The sequence below is a fragment of the Monodelphis domestica genome, chromosome 2 (genome assembly GCF_027887165.1).
Source record: "Monodelphis domestica isolate mMonDom1 chromosome 2, mMonDom1.pri, whole genome shotgun sequence".
Classification (NCBI taxonomy): Eukaryota; Metazoa; Chordata; class Mammalia; order Didelphimorphia; family Didelphidae; genus Monodelphis; species Monodelphis domestica.
Genome location: NC_077228.1, coordinates 508,040,226 through 508,063,286, shown reverse-complemented (window position 1 = coordinate 508,063,286; position 23,061 = coordinate 508,040,226). Strand labels below are relative to the sequence as shown.

At 35.4% G+C, this 23,061-nt stretch overlaps 1 protein-coding gene across 5 annotated transcripts in view; it reads right to left on the bottom strand.

The window, feature by feature from the left end:
* The window catches only part of TAOK1 (TAO kinase 1), a 172,734-nt gene that overhangs the window by 44,373 nt on the left and 105,300 nt on the right, over positions 1-23,061 (bottom strand). For all 5 annotated transcript variants that reach the window (XM_056819568.1, XM_056819567.1, XM_056819570.1 and 2 more), the window contains 5 exons: positions 18,075-18,146; positions 5,196-5,297; positions 2,970-3,015; positions 2,299-2,395; positions 769-882 (listed from right to left, as the gene is read on the bottom strand). In XM_056819568.1, coding sequence (XP_056675546.1) covers positions 769-882; positions 2,299-2,395; positions 2,970-3,015; positions 5,196-5,297; positions 18,075-18,146 — 431 coding nt within the window. The remainder of the gene's footprint in view (positions 1-768; positions 883-2,298; positions 2,396-2,969; positions 3,016-5,195; positions 5,298-18,074; positions 18,147-23,061) is intronic.

Sequence of the window (23,061 nt, the reverse complement as noted above, 5' to 3'; positions counted from 1 at the left end):
ATATATGAGGCATCTGATTAAATCACTTAACTTTTCTTGAGTCTTAGTTTATCTATAAAATACTTGTAACATATTCTTTGCAGGGTTGGAAATGAGGATCAAATGAAATCAAGAATGTGAAATGCTTTGCAAACTTTAAAGTGCTATAGAAATGTCAGATGTTATCAATACATTCTTCATGGAAGATTCTGTATATAAGTATCATTACTACAGTATGATGGACTGATGAGTATATACTTTTGTATATTTTTTAAACCCCACAAAATTTGCAAAACACAACTATAACATAGCCAATAAAGATGAACATAGATATAGTATAAGTACACGTGATCCCCAAAATAACCCATCACCATGTTCATTTATTGTTTGCATTTCCTCCCCTACCAAACTTTGAGTCAAAGCAATTCACAGATGTGCTTCACTTACTTTTCTGTCCTATACTCAAGAACTATTAGAAGTGCTACCAATAAAATGAGGAAAGAAGCAGGCAATCTATTGGCAGGAAAGAGCACTACTCTAACCATGGATACCTGAGAGTTGATGGTAGACAAATATTCTAGTGCCAGTCCTTAAAATGTAAATGTTTTCAATATGGTATACTTTCAGGAAAAAAAAAAACACTATTACTCATTTCCCCTAGGTATTCCCTAGCATCTCACCTTAGACACTCCTTCCAAATGAAATTAATTCTAATCTGAATCAAGTTCAACTTGTCATATGCTGATTAGGACAGTTAAGACCATCATCAGCACAGAAAAATATTCTTACCAATATGGCGTCCCCACAAAGGAATTGGCAGGAGATGCTATGGAAGCAGATCCAAAGTCAGCAAGTTTCACCTGGCCTGGCTCTGTCAGGAGGATATTTCCTGCTTTGATATCTCTGATTAAGAGACATAGAAAAATTATATATCTTGCTTTTCTCAGATTGTGATAAGAACCAAATAAGAATTCCCCCCCAAAGGGAGAAGAAAATCAAAATAATTATGTTACATGCTACATTCAGAGTAGTGAGAAAAGAAAGGTTTCAGAATTAGAAGAAAAAAATACAGAAGCTATACAAATTGAAAATAATTATCTAAAAGAAAAAAATACGAAGAAGGAAAGAATCTACAGAAAATTAGTTGTTAGATACAAATCTATATTTTGAGTTTTAGTTTACTTGTACAAATAATGATTAGGAATGAACTGAATTAGGAGTTGAAAACATGCACAATTAAATTGCAAAAAAATCTCACATGAGAAAAAAAATAAACTTTTTTTCTCTACAAGCCATAACCATACTACTTCCTAAATCCCATATGGAAATGAAAACCATAGTTTCTACATCCACTTATCTTATATTGTTCAGATTAACAAGTTTCATTCCAATATACTTCTCTAGGAAGGCAAAATCAAACTGCAAACACATAGTCTCTTCATGGATAGTGTATACTAATTTGGATAGTATACCCATGGGACCATATAATGTACACTCTTCTACAAATCAAACAATTATGAGGTCCTATGCACATATAGATCGTCTCTTAATATACCTTTTTTTTTTTTAATTCTTACCTTCTTTCTTGGAGTCAATACTGTGTATTGGTTCCAAGGCAGAAGAGTGGTAAGGGCTAGGCAATGGGGGTCAAATGACTTGCCCAGGGTCACACAACTGGGAAGTGTCTGAGGCCAGATTTGAACCTAGGACTTCTTATCTCTAGGCCTAGCTCTCAATTCACTGAGCTACCCAGCTGCCCCCTTCTTAATATATCTTAAGGTTACTCTCAATAATCCTGAAAAAAGTTAGCCTCCTTCCAAAGCTTTATATAGACTTCATTTCTGCCTCCCAAAGTAATATAAATAATGGAGGAAATCCCTACAGATGTCTATTGAATAAAGTTCTAATTCATTTTCTTTTTTTTCTATTTAATTTTCAAAGATAAAATTTTCACATTTAAAGGTAACTAAATTGATTATAACAAGGATTAACAATGTGCCAATTTCTATCATATCAAGTTTATAAGTCTTACATACTCAAGAAATCCCAGTAGTCACAAACAAATAGAAGATGGAAATGAAGAAAAAAGACAACCACTGGGTTGACATTTTTGTATACCAGTTAAATTCAGCATTCTAAAACATGGTATTTTTATAGAAAACTATAATTAGAATTTAAAATTTTACTCTTGAAAAATTTACTTAATTTGCTATTATCAACAATAAATTTATTACTATGATCAATTGAGCAAACCAATTGTGCATGTGTGTGCGTGTGAGAGAGAGAGAAAGAGCAAACACTAGCTCTCAAAACACTCACCTATGGATCATATTGTGAGAATGTAAATAGGCCAATCCCTGGAGAGCACCATGTGTGATTGCTGCTATTTCCACTTCTTGTAATGGCTTTTTGTGAACTAGAATAATTTGTTGAAAATCATTTAGTAAAAGTCAATATGTAATTCACATACTTTCATAGTATCTCCTTACCCCCCCCCAAAAAGGTTTTATGATAAAATAAAGCTTCTGAAAACGTTGGGGCAGGGGAAGGAAGTGGGAAAACCAAGCATTTCCAACATGACACAGCAAAACCATATGTAGGGAATCACCAAGTTCAGTTTGTAATATTGTAGCTCTTATTCGAATTTTTTATTTGCCAGCAAAATACTAGGTTCTTAAGAGAAATAAGTACCAGCAAATATACCCTCAAGCTCTGACCTCAAAGGAAAAAGCTAGTTCTGCTATTTGTGCATGATTTTGAAAAAGGGCCTTCAAAGTGTGGAAGAAAGTAGCTGATGCTTAAAATGGTAGTAAGAAAAGTATTATTCTAAATAGTATAATTTTATGACAGTAAAATATACCATTCTGAAAATCTGGAAAACAAAAAGTTAAGGTTTCCTCTATTTTCTGTTTTTTCTCTAGTTTTTATTTTACTAAATTTAAATTTCACTTTTGGAAAATCTACTATTAGAAGAATAAAAAGAAACTTACCTTCTAGTAAGTCTGAAGCTGATCCTAAGCAATATTCCATTACAAGCTGCATGAAAATAATTACAAAAAATCTTTTAAACTCCATATAGTCTACTGATTACCTTGGGACATAGCTTTAACAAAAACTCAGAGAACATGCCATGGTCTGGACCAGCATTCTTCAGTCAAGTCTAATATATCACAAACTCCACTATAACATCATACAGCTATTTGTCCATTTCCAATGCTGCTTCTATGGAACAAACTATCCCATCTATATGTTGGTCTAGTTTTCCTACTCCTGTATTTCTCTAGGATGTCCTGAGATAGGCAATGCCTCTGTGAAAGTCACAATTTGGACATTATTCAATGATACCTTCTATTCAAGTGGCTTACAAATTCAAAGGACAGATAACAGGGCTTAAACATGAGATTTGTTGTATAAGGAATTCTCAGGTAATGAACCCCCTTCTGCAAAGAGCAGAGGTGTCCAACTCACTGGCTTCAGCATTGATCCCAAATAACCAAATTAAAATGTCACAGGAAACTATTTAACAACATAAATAAAAATACAACATAGATGTTATTAATGTGTAATTCCTTTCTGACTTTGACAGCACAGATTTGGAGTCCTCCAAAAGACTGTATAATTTGTCTGGTGTCCAACTAGAATATGACACAGGCAAGAACTGAACCAAGGCCTTCCTGGTTTGGAACCCATGTCTCTATATACAGCAGTTCTCAACCTCTCAATTTGTAGCAATGAGAATGCATAATGCATATCAGGTATTTACATTCCGAATCATAATTGTAGCAAAATTACAGTTTTGAAGTAGCCACCAAAATAATTTTTTTTTGGTTTGGGGTCACTGCAACATGAGGAACTGTATTGCAGGGTCATGGCATTAGAAAGGTTGAGAACCCATGTCTCTATATACCACACTTTTATATACTTCCTTTTCTTATAGATTTTAGGACACTGAGGAAGTGCGACAAAATTTTTCAGATTCAAAAAATTCAATTGGATTTGGTAAATCTAAAACAGTATTTGCCTATGGTCTATGCAGGAAGCAAAAACCCTTTACTATTCAAAGGTCAATGGAAAGCACTCTTACCAAAAAGAGGACAAAAATTCACCACTAATAAGTTTCAGACATTATATTCAAGTTTTTCTATAATAATAATAATGGCTAGCATTTACATGTTATTTTAATGTTTGAAAAGCACTTTATAAATGTTATCTCATTCGATTTTTCCAACCACTTGGGAGATGGGTGCCATTATAATTCCCATTTTGCAGATGAGTTGTTAAATGACTTGCCTAGAGTCACAAAGTTAATAAGTAGGAAAGGCAGGATTCAAACTCAGGTCTTCCTGACATCAGCACTGCTACCTAGGTGCCAACAATCACCTTTAAATATTACATAGGCAAGAAAACACATTCAGCCACAAGCCCAAAGCTGATCATATGACCAATGCTTTCAAACATCCTATGTTTAACTTCTAATTTAAACACCACTTGTCCTGCACGGAGTCTGATTAACCAGAGGAAACAATATAAATCCCTCTGTTTGTCATTCAAAATTCTCTAGTGTCTGGCTCTAAATTCTCTTCTTGTGCAGATCTCTGATTCCTTACTCCCCTACTCTACATTCCAGCCACACTGCCCTGCTTGCTCTCCTTGTCAATGATGCTCCATCTTCTGCTTCTTTCTTTGTCTCTGGCCAGGCCCCTGTCCAGCTTTACATCTTCAGCTTCCTACTGCCATCCCAACCACAGCTTGGGTGCTGGTGTCCACAGGAGCTTGTCCTGATCCTCCACTACTAATTGCTCCTACACTCACTCTCACTAAAATATGGTACATATGGATTTAGGGGATGCTATTTTTTCCCAGAAAAACATTAACTCCTTGAAGGCAGGGACCATTTCTCACTGTCTTTGATTCCCCAACTCTGGCTTTATAAAGCATAGCACTTGTTACATATTCAGCTCTTAATAATAAATTCTTGCTGAATAGAAAAATATCATATGAAAAATTCATTTCTAAGAAAACAAGGTGAAAATTCTAATTTTGCATAAACTGAAAAGACCCAGAAATTCATTCCCTCTTCCCCTACCATCTAAAGGTTCAGCCTATCCCTTTCTTAATGTGATCAGGTGGCTCTACTAAACAAACTCAATACATTAAAAATTAACCCATTCTAAATGCAACCATCTAACAGTGCAAGAGGCAGAGAGAATGCTTACCCATGCTGTGTGCTCACGTAGATAGCAGCCTTTGTACTCTATACTGTTGGGATGCTTTATTCTCTGTAAGAACTTGACTTCCTTAATAATGTCTTGCCATTTCTGTAAAAAAGGAATACCCAGAAAGAATGTCAACTGTTACTGTTTCAAGGCAAGTTAAAGTAAAAAAAAAAAATAATAATAATAATAACAAAACTTTCCTAGAAGAAATACAGGTATGACAGCTACATAACAGTGCATTTTCTTTACATCTTTTGTGAATTTTAAACTAAGTTTTAAATGTCCAACTAAAATGGGTCCCACTTTGAGCACATTTATTTCCCCAACAAATTTTTTTTGTATATAAAAGAAAGTTTTGCAAGAGAGGAATTTAATTGATTAGCACCTAGAATTTTGATTATAATTTTATACATATATTAAACCCTGAAAGAAAATGACACACAAACAAAATTAATGTAACCCAAAATAGAAAAAAAAGAATATTTTATAGTAGATTTTTCCAAAGAACGACTTATGTCTCAAAAATAGCCTGCACGCAGCCAAATTTACAAAAATCATTCATTCTCCAATTGATAAATGGTCAAAGGATATGAACTGGAAGTTTTCAGAAGAAGAAACAAAGCTGTCAATATTCACATTAAAAAGTTCTGTCACTACTGAATAGAGAAATTCAAATTAAAACAACTTGGAAGTATCACTCACATTTATCAGATTGACTAAAACTAGGGAAAAGGAAAATGATAAATGCTCGAGATATTGTGGAAAAATTACTTCACTAATCCACCCCTGGTAGAGTCATGAACTAGTCCAAACCATTCTAATTCTAGAGGACCAAATATTTGAAACTGTTCAAAAGGGGGGAAAAAAAAACAAAACACAAAAAAACCTGTGCATATTCTCTGACCCACTAATACCACTACTAGGTTTGTATTACAAAGAGATCAAAGAACAAGGGAAAAGACTCATATGTTCAAAGATATTTATGGCAGTTCTTTTTGTGATGGCAAAGAATTAGAGATTGAAGAGATGCCTATCAACTGGGGAATGGCTGAACAAGTTGTGATGGAATATTATTGTGCTAAAAGAAATAAGTAATCTGAGTAAACTTATATGAACTAATGCAAAGTAAAGTAAGCAGAACCAAGAGAACAATATAAATAGTAACAACAATATTGTCAAATGATGATCAAATATGAAAAACTTAGCTACTCTGATCAATACAATATTCTAAGACAATTTCAGGATGAAAAATGATATCCACTTCCTGAGCGATTTGATGAACTATGAGTATGTACTGAAGCATACATTTTCACTTTGTTTCTTGATTTTTAAAAAATTTTATTTTAGCAACATGGCTAATATAGAAATGTTTTCTAAGAATTCATATGTATAATTGATAGCATATTGTTTCTGTTCTCAGGGAGAAAGGAGGGAGAAGGGAAAGGAGAAAATATGGAACTCAAATTTTGTAAAATGTTAAAAAATAATTTTTAAATTAAATTTAATTTAATAAAAATAATTTTTTAAGAAATAAAATGTCCCTTTTTAGGGACGTAAGTCCCCCCCCCAATCCAGTCCCTTAATTTACCACCACCTCTTTTAGTTTTATTTCCCATAATGTAAAATAGCAACGTTTTTACATGCATATGAATGCCTTCTATAACTTACAGGGTAGTCCTAACATAGTCTCTTTAAGTATACAAGAGAATTTTATACAAATTGCAAAAAAAAAGCACAGCAGGTCCTCCTGATATACTATGCCATAAGTTAAGATACTAAGTTCAGGTGAAGTTACTTTTAAGTAATTGAAACTATAAAACTGAGGGCAGCTGGGTGGATTAAGTGCCAGATAGAAGGTTCTGCCCATTAAAATCTGCCCTTAGATACCGTGTGATCTTGGCCAAGTCTCTAAATCCCTATTGCCTGGCCTTTACCACTCTTCTACCTTGGAACTAAAGATGGAAGGTAAGAGTTTTAAAAAAATAACAACTATAAAACCAAGTCCTCTGTAAGAGAAGACTCTAGACATGTGAAGCTAAGTTTCTTTTGGCTAAGATCTGGGTATGAAATATTAAAACCACCTATAGGAAATAAAAATTCACTTTTCAGATCTACCATCTATAAGCCAGGGCCTATTAACCAATCCTAGAGTTCATCTATTTCTATCTGAAATGTAGTGACCAGCATTTGCTTCAAGGTTCTGTTCTTTTTAAAAGAGTTTTCCCTTATTTTAAGGACTTTATTGTTATTCACACTAAACCATGTTACCATCGAGAGCTTATACCAGTAGCTATTATATATCTGAAATTGTCTTCCTAATAATAATAGCTAATATTTTCAGAATGCTTTAAAGTTGACAGTGGGCTTTACAAATATTATCTCATTTTATCCTAGTAACAACCCTGAAAGTTAGAGGCTATTATTATTTACACTTTGTAGAGGAGGAAACTGAGGCAGACAGACCTTTAAGTGACTTGCCCAGGGTCACACAAATATTAAGTCTCTGAGTTCAGATTTTAACTCAAGCCTTCCTGACTTACCCCATCATGTTGATATTTAATGTATCCAATAAAGAACGCTGTAAGCTCTTATTAATTCTAATAAGAACTGTTCTGTGAAGATGTTTCTACTTACCTTTTACTATTAAAGAAACTATTCTGGTATTCAGTCATTCATTCTTTTCATAGAATTCAAAAGGTTTTTAGAAACCAGATGAAAATAGATGTAGTGTAAACAGATTTTTCATAGGCTATTTCAGATTATGTGCAGGGCATTATAGAATGTGAGGTCACCTGGCATCCAGATCAACCTGCTGTTTAGTAGGGCAAACAGGGATGGGCAGATCTCTACCTTTAGCAAGAGCAGAAGTGAAATCCAAGCCTACCTCCTATGTACAATGTGCCAAACACTGGTAGAGATACAGACTTAATTAAAAATGGACCCTATATAACCCAATAGAATATATAAAACAATCCAAATTTGGGAAGATTATTTTCTTAAAATTTAAAGGATTAAATTATATGCTAGCATATGGACTATGTCTAAGGAGTGGTCTTAGATTATCTATAGACAAACCCAATGAATGGTCTCTGAAAATGGTTCTAGAGTGAGGAAACTAGTGTATTAATTTTGGAAGACACTTTGGAGTGATTGGGTAGGGAGAAAACCTGAGGAATCTGGGTCATTCTGCTTAAGCTTGATCTTGTTATCCATTATTTGCCCCATGTTTTTTTCGGTAATCAATAAAAAAATTTAGATTTCATGTAATACTTGATTAATAACTTGCCTTACAAAATAAGATTTTAGTTCTCTTTGAAAGGAGCTTTACAACTTGAATATAAAGTAATATATTGTAAATAAATCAGCAACTTTGAACATTACTTCAAGAATGGATTTTTTTTTTTTTGCTGGAGCTCAGTATTATATTGCTTCTATGTATGTTACTACCTATCAATTCGCTAAAGGATTTCTTAAATTAATTATGCAATCTTCAGAAATATTAGCAATCACATTTTTTTTAAAAAGCTAATTTCTAAACTATGACCCTCCCCCCAAAAAATCTATTTCATTTTGTACTCTAATCCTTTCACTTCTCTATCAGAAGGTAGATATCATGTTTCATTCAATTCTGTTATTCCACTATAATTATAATTGGTCATTACACAGAAGAGTTCATAAATCTTTAAAAATTGTTTGACTTTACATTATTGTCTTTGTATAAATTATTTCCTGGTTCACCTCACTTCATTCTTTAACTCATACAAGTCTTCCCAGGTTTATCAGAAACTATCCCCTTTGTCATTTCTTACAGTATAATGGTGTTTTTATACATGTGTATAAAATTCTTGTTCAATCAGTTTCTAATTCCTTGACATCCCTAAAAGAGCTTTTTATGTTTCTTTTAACTTCAAAGCTTCTATGAAGCTCCAGTCTTTGGATTAATTCCCTCCTTTCCCTCAATGTAATTATACTTAGTTTTGCTGGGCAAGTTATTCATGGTTCTAAGCCTTCTGGAACATTATACTTGAAGTTCTTTGCATCTTCAAATGGAAACTGCTAAATGATGTGTAATCCGGACTGTGGATCCTTGGAATTTGAATTCTTTCATTATGACTGCTTCTCATATTTGTTCTTTGATTTGGAAGCTCTGGATTTGGACTATAATGTTCCTGGGAGTGTTCATTTAGGAATTTCTTATCAGATTATCATTTTGGCCATGGCTCTTCAGTAACCTGAAGATCCTTACATCTTCTTCCCTTCATTTATTTTCCAAGTCAGTTTCTTTTGCTATGAGAAATCATACTTTTTAGTTTTTAGTCTTTTGATTTTGTTTTAATATTTCTTGTTGTCTCATGAATTCATTAGGTTCTTTGTTCCATTTTTATTTTCTGAGTTTGTTGCTTGTTTTATGCCACTTGTGCCAAGCTATTTCTTTTCCAAATCATTCTTCCTTAGGTCTCAGATATTTTCCATTTTTCTCCTTCAGCAATCCCATTTCACTTATTAAGATGCTTTTAATTCTTTTTTAAAAAGGTCTTCCATCTTTAATATGAATTTTAGTTAACTGTCATTTTTTTCCCCTTTAGGCTTTACTTGTTTTGAAGCCCTTCTCTTTTCTTCTGGGTTTATATCTTAATTGCCCCTATCAACAGAATAGGCTTTAATGGTGATATTCTTTTTTTGTTTGCTCATTTTTCCAACCTGTTTTTTGATTTGATGTTAGGACTAAGCTCTATTCCATTCTGAAGAGAATGACTGGGCTGGGCCTGTTGCAGTTTTCTTGAAGATATTGTGTATTGTGTCTTTCAAACTCCTTGGGGACAGCTCAGGCTGAGGACTTGTAAGCTTTCAGGGCTCCCAAAGTGGTTTGATCAATGGTCCCCTGATCTGAGCTTTGCAAGATACTGTCCTGGATTTGGGTTGGAGTATCAAGTCTGTGGCCTTTACCTCTTAGGCATTTCAGAGACTGTTGCAGGACTCGGTTATTCTTAACCAGATGGAAAGCTCTGTTGGTCTGGAGGGGCAGGACTATTTATCCCCCTATAGTCTGAGACTGCTGCCTGGATATTTCTCTTCAAGATTTAGATTGGGCTAAGGCTGGGACTGAGATTTCCCTTCTATAGTGGCACAAGAATCACACAAGGGCTGCTTGCTTTAAAGTTGTTCCATGAAGGGTATATTTGTACAAAAATAGTTTTGGAGCTTTTTTTGTGGTGGCAACGAATTAGAAACTTAAGGGATACCCATCAATTAGGGAATGTTTGAACAAATTGTGGTGCATAACTGTGATGTAATACTACCGCGCTATAAGAAATGATGAGCAAGATGATTTCAGAAAAACCTGCAAAGGCCTAAAAAAACTGAAGCAAATTAAAGTGAGCAGAAACAGCATTATAAACAGTAATACCAATATGGTAAGGAAGATCAACTATGAAAGACTTAGTGACACTGATCAAGGCAGTGATCCAAGACAATTCCAAAGGACCATGATGAATAAAGCTATCTGTCTCCAGGGAGAGAACTAATGACTCTGAATGAAGATTGAAGCAGACTTTTTAAAACTTTGTTTATTTTTAATGTTTTATTTTGTTTCTTTTCTTTCAACATGACTAATCTGGAAATATGTTAGGCATGACATTGCATGTATTATCTAAATCAAAGTCCTTGCCATCTCAAGGATGAGGAGGGGTAAGAGGGAGGGAGGGAATTTGGGACTTAAAATTTTTACACATAATTGAGAAATATCCAACGAAATGTTTTTGGTTTTGTTTTTAATTATTCCTGGCTCAGTCTACCCTGGCTATATGACCTAGAGTTGGATAGTGACAAAGCATCTGCCTGGTATCTGTTCTCACAAACAGCATGAGAACCTCATCTCCCCTGGGGTAGAGCTTAAGACATCTTTCAGTCCTTGGAAGATGGGATGCTCTGTGCAGTGAGTTCTTGGCCAGACCCCATCCACAGTGCTACGAACCTCTCTTGCTGACTCTATGCTGACATTAAACAACTGTGACTTTTTTTGTGATTTTTCTGATTAGGACTTTATCTGGAGTGTGTTCTAGATCTGTTTGGTTTGGATTTTGTTTTGGTTTTTTTGGATTGGGGGGAGGGGAGAGATTGTTGTATTTCTTCTTGCTACCATAACATTTTGGTTCTGCCTCCCTAGAAGTCAGATCTTAGTCCTATTATCCAAGACAGACAGTTTTCACCAACCTATATTTTAATTTTATTTTTTACCTTATTTTCTGTCTTAGAATCAATATTGAATATTGGTTCCAAATCAGAAGAGTAATAAGTCCTAGGGAATTCAAGTTAAGTGAGTTGCTCAGGGTCATGTAGCTAGAAAGTCTGAGAATACATTTGAATTCAGGACTTCCTGTCTTCAGGCCCAGTGCTCTACCTATACTGAGCCACCTAGCTGCCCCCTGAACCTCTATTTTTAGCTGAGGGCAAAAAAGTACCATGACTACAAAATGTGTGCATGTGTATAAATAGAGATTCATCTTCAGGTCATTCTTGTGCAGCAATATTCCAAGTCAACAATAATGTGTTTGTGTAAAAAGGTGATCCAATCAAAACTTGCACTGAAGAAAAAAATTAACTTTTATTTAACCAGAATTATTTTGTATTTATCCTCTTCATGTACATTCTACACATTCTATCTATGTCTCTGTGGCTTCTCCCATTATAATACAAACTCCCTGAAAGCAGGGATTATTGTATTCAATGTCCTTATGTCCCCATAGGTGAATAGCTAATTGTTTTCTAAAAGCTTGCTGTTCAGTTATTTCAGTTTGGTCCAACTCTTTGTGACCCCATTTGGGGTTTTCTTGGCAAAGATACAAGAGTGGTTTTCCAGCCTATTTTGCAGAGAAGGAACTGAGGCAAAAAGTGACTTATTCCATGATACACAGCCATATAAATGTCTGAGGCTAGATTTCAATTCAGGAAGATGGAGCTTCCTGGTTCCAGACCCTGTGTACTTTAGAGCCACCATATCCATTTCTAAAAAGCAGATGACTTCAAATAACAAAGAAAAAAAGTATGAAACAAAACAATATTGGCTTTTAAAGTATTCTCAGCATATTCTAAGTTACCTAGAATGAGCAAGCAAAATTATACTTACCTATACTGAAACTGATTCTTAATAGAAAACTAGAAATTCACCAATAGTTCACAGGGAATTCCTTTTTGTTTTATTACTTTTATCTAGAATCAGAATGAAAGCAATTTCTACTCATAGGCCATGTTTAGAATTTTAGCTTCTGCATTTGTGTTTCAACTTAAACATATGTTAAATTTATAAACTCAAGGAACTAAAGTTCAAAACTTCTTTGGATATCCAATTTGACGCTCAAATTCATTTACAAATGAAAAGCACATCTTTATTCTTACATCACTGGAGGCCTATAAAAACTTGAAATTTCTTTTTTGAGTTTCTCACTTTATTTTACAACAACTTATCATCCCCCCAAAGCTTTGTATATTCATTTTGGTTTGTTTTTTTATCCCCTTCCACCCCATCAATCAATTCCACATCCTTCCTTTTAAAATATATTGGCTACAGTTTAACTACTCAAATCCACAATTGTAGCCAATCAAACCCAGGTCCTAACTAGGACAGAAATATTAATAGAAATATTCACATTCACTATGTAAATACATCCTGTACACATTTGAAACTAATAATCTTACTGCATTTTTGTCTTATAAATTATACTTAGTATTGATTACAAGACAAAGGTAAGAGTTTTAAAAAAAAAGGAAACTGCATCCTATTCAATTTGACCCACCTGTAACAAAGGCACAACTTATGACAAAATCATTGGCAGTTGTATCACTACTCCCTTTGCTCTATTTAAACTGGGCATTTTTTGAATCTCCATAGTACAGTGAGAAGAGCATAGAATGTAAGAGTCTGAGCAACTAGATTTAAATCTCAGTTCTATTTTTACCTGGACAATCCTGTGTCTAACTGTTTTGGGAAAACAAGGACATTAATACACCATTGGTGAGGTTGTGAACTAACCCAACAATTCTGGAGAGCAATTTAAAACATATCCAAAAGGCCATAAAACTGTTTCTATTCTTTAACCAAGTAATACCACTATAGGTCTATATACCAAAGAGATCAAAGACAAAGGGAAAGGACTTACATGTACAAAAATATTTATAGTGGCTCTTTTTTGAAGTGGCAAAGAATTGGAAATGAAGAATTAGTGAATGGTTGAACAAACTGTGGTTTATAATTGTGATGGAAAACTATTTTTATAAGCAGGATGTTTTCAGAAAAGCCTAGAAAGACTTACATGAACTGATGCAAAGGGAAGTGAATAGAATCAGGAGAACACTATATAGTAATAGCAATACTGTAAGATGATTAACTGTGAATGGCTTAGCTATTCTCAGCAATACAAAGATATAAGTCAATGCCACTGAATTTATGATGGAAAATGCTATCCATCTCCAGAAAAAGAACTAATAGAGGCTGAATACAAACCAAAGCAAACCATTTTTTAACCTTATTTTTGGTGGTGGTGCGTTTTTTTTCTTTTACGAAGTAATTAACATAGAAATTTATTTTACATGACTCCTCATGTATATAACCTATATAAAATTTCTCATCACCTCAGGGAGTAATAAGAAAGAAAGGAGGAAGAGAGAATTGGGACTCAAATTTTTAAGAGGAAATGTTAAAAATTGTTTTTACATGAAATTATAAAAAATACTTTAAATGTTATCTATTTTACCTACAATTACACCTATAAGAAAAATCCTTCCACATTTCTCATAATTAGTCATATCTTAATGTACCACAATAATTCATTAATTCATATAGTAGCACCTTAAAAAAAAGAAATTCAACCAACTTATAAGTATCTGTTATTTATAATTTTTTGCTAACACAAAAAGCGATTGCTATTAATATTTTGGTATTGTCTTTGACCCACTTGAGAATATAAACCCAGGATTGGATTGCTGGGTCACAACAATATTGTAGATAAGTTCCTTCAATAATTCCAACTTGATATCCAGAATGTTTGGGCCACTTCAAAGCTTACAAACAAGTACAGAATGTGCCTGTCTGCCCATGGTCTGATGAAAATGACTGTTTCTGTTTTCTTACCTCTGCCAATTTTTAGGGTGTGATGAGATCTGACTTTATTAAATTCTACAGGTAAGCAAACTAAATAAATACTGTGCTCACTCTGATCATTCCTAAAAAGTATCTATAAATAAATGCCTTGTTAAAAAAATATAAAGTAAATTCCAGTGCCAAATAATTTTTTCCATTCTTTTTAGATGAAAAATTGACCCAATCTTAGATGAAGATAAATTTTCATTTGTTTTTCCACTTGGGAGTTTTATATAACCAAAATACTATTTAAATACTACTTAAGTAGTTGAAATCTAGAATATATTTTGTGATTCAATACAAGCCAATAAACATTTGTTAAATACCAACACTATAGATATGGCATGGTATTAGGGGCTTGGGATAAAAAGATGAAATAAGACCCAGCATTTATACTAAACAACATTGAGGATAATAGAGTGAGGACCAAGGAAAGTGATTTACACAAACCAGAAGATTTACACAAAGGCAGAATGTATTAGGATTTAAGAAGTCTCAGAAGGGTGTGATGACTTTTACCTAGGAAATCAGGAGATGACACCTGAAGAAAAGGTAAGGAATGGGAGTGGGGGGTCTATTTCACACATGGGAGATAGCTTAAGGCAGACAGAAGGGCAAAGGGAGAACAAATGTGACATTCATGCCATGAACGCTTTAACTAGACTGGAATGCGTAGTACAAGAAAGAGGATAATGAGAGGGGAGCCCGGAAAGCTAGGAAGGCACTAGATGAGAAGGCCAGAAAGGCAGTTATAGACAGTGTGATTTGGTAGGCAACTGGAACTCACAGAATGGTTCTCGGTAGGAGTAACATAAGTCATGCCCCTGAGAAGTCACAAAAGCAACAATGTGAAAGAGTAGAGAAAGTACAGCCTAAGGACAAGAAGGCCAGCTAGGAGGCTATTACAATTCAAAAGCCTAGGGAAGAAAATGGGAGGGTGGCTGCAGTGGAAGGACAGAGAGGAAAGTCTGAGACATATTAGAAGGTAGGACATTCAGGACTGAGTGAGTAATTGGATTTTAAAAGTGACAAAATGTCAAAAATTACTCAGGTGGAGTGTCAAATGTAAGAACTGGTAGTAGTATCATTAAAAACAGGATGTGGGGGGGATGGGGGGGTTGTATCATTAAAATGGGGTAGGGTGGGGGGATATGATTATGTGCCTCAGTGGACTGAGAGCCAGGCCAAGGTTCAAATCTGGCCTCAGACACTCCCTAGCTGTGTGATCTTGGGCAACCATTTGACCCCTATGCCTAGCCCTTACTAATCTTCTGTCTTGGAACCAATACACAGTAATGATTCTAAGACAGAAGGTAAGGGTTTAAAAAACAAAACAACAACAACAAAAAACATGACAAAGGAGTAGTTTTGTCTTTGGGTGACCATGAGTTCAATTTTAGAAATGCTCAGTTTGTGCTAAGCAAGACATTTAGGTAGAGGCATATCTATTAGGCAGCTAGATATATGGGATTAGATCTCTGGTTTATATAGGAGAGAGATCTGAGAAACATCTGCATAGAGGTGGTAGAATTTGAGACATGGAAGTGAATGAGCTAAATTTAAGTTAACATTTAATTAAGTGCTTAGAATGTAGAAGGCTAGAGATACTAGGAAGGGGAAAGAGAAAGTGGAGAGTCAAAAGGATGCAAATGGTATGTAAAAGAGAAGTACAATCAAAGGCTTTAGGAAAATATACTTCAAATCATGAATAAAAAGAACACAAATCAAAACAATTCTGTGGTTTCACTTCACCCCTAGCAAGTTGATAAAAACCACAAATTGAAGCAATTCATGTTGGAGGGAATATGGTTAAGAGGCACAGTGACAAACTTGGTGAAACTGAACTGGTTCAAACATCTAAGAAAACAGGAATTTTGTCAGAAAAGTGATTAACTTTTGGACTCTATAACTCACCAATTCTACTATTTAGCATACTATCTCCAACTATATCAAAGAATGAAAGGAAGGAACAATATAGACCTCTTATTGTGGTAGTAAAGAACCTCCAATAAAATGGGTATCTAACTGACTGGGGAATGGCTAAATGAGTTGTGGAAGTTCAATGTAATGAAATTGAAATACTGTGTAGCAAGAAAGTACAAACATAAGGAATTCAGAGAAACATGCACTGCTCAAGTCTAAAATAAGAACCCACAAAGACAACAATAATGTAAAAGAGAACACCAAGAGGAAGCCAAGCTCTGGGCAGAGAACAAAACTGAAGAGACACCTACAGGGGACAGGGGCATCAGACATAGTCATAAGATAAAAAATTGGAAGAGACAATAGAGGTCAAGTAAGTACATCTCCTTCAATTTCATGAATGAGAACACTGAAGCCCAAGGAAATAAAGTGACTTGCCCAAGCTCACACAGCCAGTAAGTGGTGAAGATAGGATTCAAGTTGGAGTTTTTAATTCCATTTTGAATGTTTCCTCCTGTACCGAGGTGTCAACCTTACTGGGTTTTGTTTAGTTTAGTTTAGTTTTTACAGGGGAAGGTTTGATTGACAGGTAGCAAAAGAAAGCTTGCATGAGAAAAGATATAAAGGTAAAGATATCAATAAAACTTCTTTTATAATTTTTTAAAAAGAGTGAACAGGGCCAAGGACAGAGACTAAGGACAACTAACAACAGGAAGAAAAGACATGAAAGTAAAAAGAGAAGGAGACAGAGAACCCCATCCATGTAATGGCATGGAAGTCAAAGGAGGTGGCTAGAGTATCAATCGGTTAGTAAATAGTGTCAAATGCTGCATAAAAGATAAAGACTGAAATAGGTTCCTCGATTTGGCTATTTGGAAATCATTAACAACTTCAGGGTAAAAATTTTAGTAGAGTGGTGGAAAGAGAAGTCTGAATGCAATGATATGAGGAGCTGACAGGTTTTAAATTAAGGACATGGAGGCAAACAATCCATTTGCCTTCATTAATTTTTTTTGGTCTTCATTAATTAATTAATTTATTAGACCCATACCTTCTGTCTTAGAATTAGTACTGTGTATTGGTTCCAAGGCAGAAGAGTGGTAAGGAATAGGCAATGGAGGATAATGCCCAGAATTACATAGCAAGGAAGTATCTGAGGTTAGATTTGAAACCAGGACCTCATGTCTCTAGACCTGGCTTTCAATCCATTGAGCCAGGTCTTCATTAATTTTAAAATGTTTTTCCCAGTATGAAGTTAACAAGAAAGCAACTATTTACTTCTTGTCAAGGTTACAGTAAAAGCTAACTTATCAGGCCTTCAATCAATAGGGAATGTATATTATACACAGTGCTCTCCTGGCAGTATAGCGACTATACTATTCATAAGGGTGACCTGAAGGTAACTGAGGAGTGCCAGCTGAACCATCAAGAAAAATAAAAAATGAAAAGGTACCCTCAGTTGGTATGTTTATACGACCATAGCATCACAGTAAGGGCTGAGAGGGACCCTAGAGGCCATCTAATCCAGTTCCATATAGACATATGAAGAAACTGAGGTTCACAGAAGTTGAATAACTTAAACAAAACCATACAAACTTGCAGAGCTGAGATCAGAGCCTGAGCCCTAACCCCAAATTCAGGATTCTTTTTTACCACACCATCAGGTTATTCTGGGGTATTTTAGTTTTTTAAAACTATTAACTTGATCTATGATACACACAATGTTTAGTTAAATAAATCATATGATTATACCCAGAATATTCTCTTTCCTGATCAGTCTTGTATCAGAGATTAGCATAAAAATAAATTCTTTGACATACCTCATTGGACTGTTTTCCACTATAAGACATTTTCTTGATGGCCACCACTTCATTGGTGCGCACATCCCGTGCCTGCAATATCATAAAGAAAAGGGTTACTATGCCATTTCATAGATTTTTCAAATGACAAAATCTGTGACATCATTCCTTCAAACTTAAGCATTATAAATTCACCAACAACAGTGGTCCTTCTGTATTCTCAGATTCATGCTTCCAAGGTTCTAAATATCTACTGTGCCTACTATGCCAACCCACCCACTCTCCTCTATTGCAGATGATGAAGTTTTATTTTGAGACTTTAAAAAAAACTGAGGGAAGACGGGGGTGGGGGGGTGAGTCAATCGGTCAGTGTGGCTGCTACACTAATTGCATATATTTTACTCAAAGAAAGACTTGTCAGGAGGGGAGAAAGGTATTCAAGAGTAAATTCTACCAACATATACCACCAATTAGAAATTCATAAGAATTTATGAACTTTTAGCAAAATCTAGTCCAGGCCCCATAGTGCCCCAGTGTGCCCTTACCCAATTCGGGGGGTGGGGGGAATGTAAGAAAAAAACACAAGAGCGAGAGTTATACCTACTTTCTCCTTCCACTTTTCTTATTGGCAGGCTTAGGGACTCCTAAAACCTTTCCCTCAGAAATGAGGATATGCAGGTCACTGGTACACTCTGTTGCTTTAAAACCCCCAACCCAGGCCCAAAGGATAGGAAAGGAAAGACTAATAATGATCAGTTTCAAAAGTCCCTTTGGCCTATGCTAGAAGCAAGCAGAAAACTCTTCGGAGAGCCAGGGAGATAAGTCTCCAGGAAGGGATAAATCATTAAGGGGCAACACACATTGACTAAAGAAGAAAACAGGTGAATTTTGGTGACTGCTAGGCTAGGGTTCCAGATGATGATCCACCCAATTTCAGTGGGAGGTTAATTCTAGGGACTCTTCATTCTCTGACTACACTCAACAATGACTAAATATAACTGCTAAGAGTTTTAAAACATGCTGGTCAAAACAGCTCTGTTCATTTCTCCCTAGATGTTAAAGAGTTCTCCCTATGTTATATTTTCCTCTACTCTCCAATTAAAGGTCAAAGTAGAAATAAACATGAAATAAAAGCTCATTAGTTCAGATCAAATGGGGAAAAGGCCCATCTGTTTTTAAGTCTAAATTATGAATGTGTTTAAATTAAGAAACATTCTAAATATAAGAATGGTGGTGGAAAAGCTTCCAGGTATATCAGTCTCCAACTGATGAAAGGATTAAATTCCAAAAGATCACTGGTTGGTTCCATTAAAACTGTTAAAAATGGTGGCTAAGTTTTTAACCATAATGCAATTGACACACCTGGATTGACCAGAGAAAAAACAATCTTGATAGCATATTGTAAGGAAAATAGAGAAAACACAACTAAAAGTTTATTTATCTTTTATTTATATATTTGTTTATTTTCCACCCCCCAGAGCTTACTCCAGTGCCAGGCATATAATGGAAACTAAATTGCTTGTCATTGGTTTGAAGAAGTGCAGGTCTATTTACAGGTCAGTGAGAGCAGATAGAGACTTCTGAGGAGACTTCAAGAATGACTTCTGTTCCTGCGCTCTTTGTGGTGGCCAAAAACTGGAAAACGAGGGGATGCCCATCAATTGGGGAATGGCTGAACAAACTGTGGTATATGTTGGCGATGGAATACTATTGTGCTAAAAGGAATAATAAAGTGGAGGCATTCCATGGAGACTGGAACAACCTCCAGGAAGTGATGCAGAGCGAGAGGAGCAGAACCAGAACATTGTACACAGAGACTAATACACTGTGGTATAATCGAACGTAATGGACTTCTCCATTAGTGGCGGTGTAATGTCCCTGAACAATTTGCAGGGATCCAGGAGAAAAAAACACTATTCATAAGCAAAGGATAAACTATGGGAGTGGAAACACCGAGGAAAAGCAACTGCCTGAATACAGAGGTTGAGGGGACCTGACAGAGGAGAGACTCTAAATGAACACTCTAATGCAAATACTATCAACAAAGCAATGGGTTCAAATCAAGAAAACATGTAATGCCCAGTGGACTTATGCGTCGGCTATGGGGGGTGGGGGGGAGGAAAAGAAAATGATCTATGTCTTTAACGAATAATGCTTGGAAATGATCAAATAAAATATATTAAAATAAAAAAAAAAGAATGACTTCTGTTCAAGACTTGCTAACATTGGTTTCTTATTACCACTAATTTGACTTTAAAAGATGGAGCTTTACTTTTACCAGATAGAGTAAACTACAAGGATATTCAAGAGTTCTCCTGAAATGACTAGAATTAGAACATGAAATACCAAAACCTTCCAACAGCCTTATATATACAAGAGGAAGCTTAGGTTCTGAGAGTAAAGTACCTAATCTAAGGCTACCCAAACATTTAATAGCAGGCCTGCCTGAGCAAAAGGCTCCTTCTGATACACATCATCATCTCTTTTGGAAAAGGAATCTAGGGAGGATGTTGCATCATGTGAGCTTACTCAAAGTGGATTTAAACTGGGAGCACTAAAGACAAAAAAAGTAGAAGGTAAATACACAAATCCTCTAGTCTTTCTGAAAATCTAGCTCCTTTAAAATCCAAGAGTGGATTAAAGTCCCTTTAAAGAATTTGCTACAAGACACATGTAGGCATGTTCCAAAGGATGCCAGAAAGAAGACTGGGTCTGGCCATAAGCTGATGCCAATGGCCTCAGACAGCAAGGAAGGTGTTTGGGCTAGAAGCTACCTCTGGGGATGGGAGGCAGGGAGGCATCTGCCATTAGTGTGTAAAACAAATGCACAGGTCAAGTGTTCAAAGGTTGGTGACTACTTACAGATCACATGTACAGAGGTCCTCAAATACAGTAAGAATGGTTTGCAATGAACATATTACTTGAATTCTATTTAGGTCTAAAGACCATTCAGACCTATATCTTTAAAAGTATGGCATATAAGGGGATTATTTGTTTACTTTCTTAATAAACAATGTTAAAATATGTCTAGCTGAGCTCCTTGGAGGTATGATTCCAATGAAATGGGTATTTTCTCTAAAGAGTCTATCCATTACATGTTTCATCCCATCTTCCTTCAAATTAATTAGAGGGATCAGATTATTCCTATATTAGAGTATCAGCAGCACAAAATGATCACGTGACTTACAATGACACACAATAGTTGTGACATTTGTCAATAGGGCACTTGATTTCTGGTTTTCTGGTCTGTATGCTCATTCATCTCTCAGCCACATACTTTCACCAGAGACTGAATGTAATACTTCTCTCAATTGGTGATCTAGAAAGGTGGTTCTGCTACACAAGACTCTTGGGTTTAGTTTCAAAGACATTCTGATATCGGGTTCTTGATTACTCTGCTTCCCTTGTTGAGAACAATTTTATTTTTTAAAACAGCATTTGTATTTCTTTCAAACATATTTCATTCAAAGATAATCCCCACTCCAAATTAATTTTAAAAAATTAATGGATTAGAGAAAAAAGTATGATTCTCTATGTGGTGATCGATACAACAGTCAAAAAATATAGGTTAGGCAAGAGTAAGGAAGGATTCTTTTATAAGAGTGAATTCTTTTATAATGACTAACCACAGCCTAACCTATAATGTAGTATTATTATTTAAACTTTTGTCTTCTGAAATGTCAATTCTAAGGCAGAAGAACAGTAAGTGTGAGCTAAGCAACTAGGGTTAAGTGACTTGCCCAGGGTCATACAGTTAAGAGGCCTGATTTAAACCCAGGACCTCTCAACTCCAGGTCTGGTGCTCCATTCACTGTGCTACCTAGTTGCCCCTCTAGTAATACAGGCTGAAAATTCTATCTTCCTCCTCTTAGAATCAGAATAAAGAAAAAATTAATCATGATTCTAGGGTTTGTTTGTTTGTTTGTTTTGCAAGAACTCTCCACTTCTCCTTTAACAAATAAATGATTTGCCCCAAACTAGTGGCAAAGCTGGCATCCAAACACATTAAAAAAAAAAAGTATTGATTCCAAGGCAGAAAAGTGGCAAGGGCTAGGCAGGACTTGCCCATGGTCACACAACTATGAAGTGTCTGAGGCCAGATTTGAACCTAGGGCCTTCCTGTTTCTAGGCCTGGCTCTCTATTCACTGAGCCACCCAGCTGCCCCTAAATACAGATCTTTTGACTTATATTCTCTAAATACCTATGTCTTGTGCAGTAATAGACAGTTTCCTAATAATTGCTTCCAAAAACATTCTCTCCTTTTTCTCTTTTTACACTGAAGTATAAACCTCCAGTAAAGTCCCTCTCTGTTGCACCAATGGTAGTGAACCCTGTGTTCTCAACACTGCCAATGGAGCACTAGTTCTGCATAGTTCTACCCACTATAAAGACTTGAAGTATGGGCATGGTATGTCAAACTTCTTGTCAAACCACCAGTCTAGCTAAATCATGATAAATCATCTAGCTAAACCAAGCTGGCTAGAGAGTAATGGATTTATTTAGTCACAGTACGTAGGCTAAACTTTTAAAACATGTGAGTCCCAATTTCTTTTTATTTCCCCATTTTATAATCACAACTAGCTAGTTCTGAATAAGGGATGGAGCATGTAATAAGTGCTTGCTGCATGCAAAGTACTATTAAATGCTGGAGATAAAAATAGGAGGTGGTTTCAGTTGTCAGTCATGAAGCCACAGATCCAAAGAGCTAGTGGTTGCTGAAGGAACCCCAACTAAGCCTTCAGAACAGTAAAACTCAAATCTGGGAGTCTGAATGTATCTGATTAAGACTGTCACAAAAGCTATTTAGGAATTTCAGTTGGCTATTTATCAAAAAGATGTTTTCAAAGTAATCTTTTTAAACAGTAAACAAACATTTATTGAGCACCTACTATGATCCTTAGTCAAATTGCGCCACATCACATGCAAGTGCAAGGCAATCAATTTACTTTGAAGAATACAGATGACAATAGTACCATAATTAGATTAGTACATGAAAGCAAATCTAGC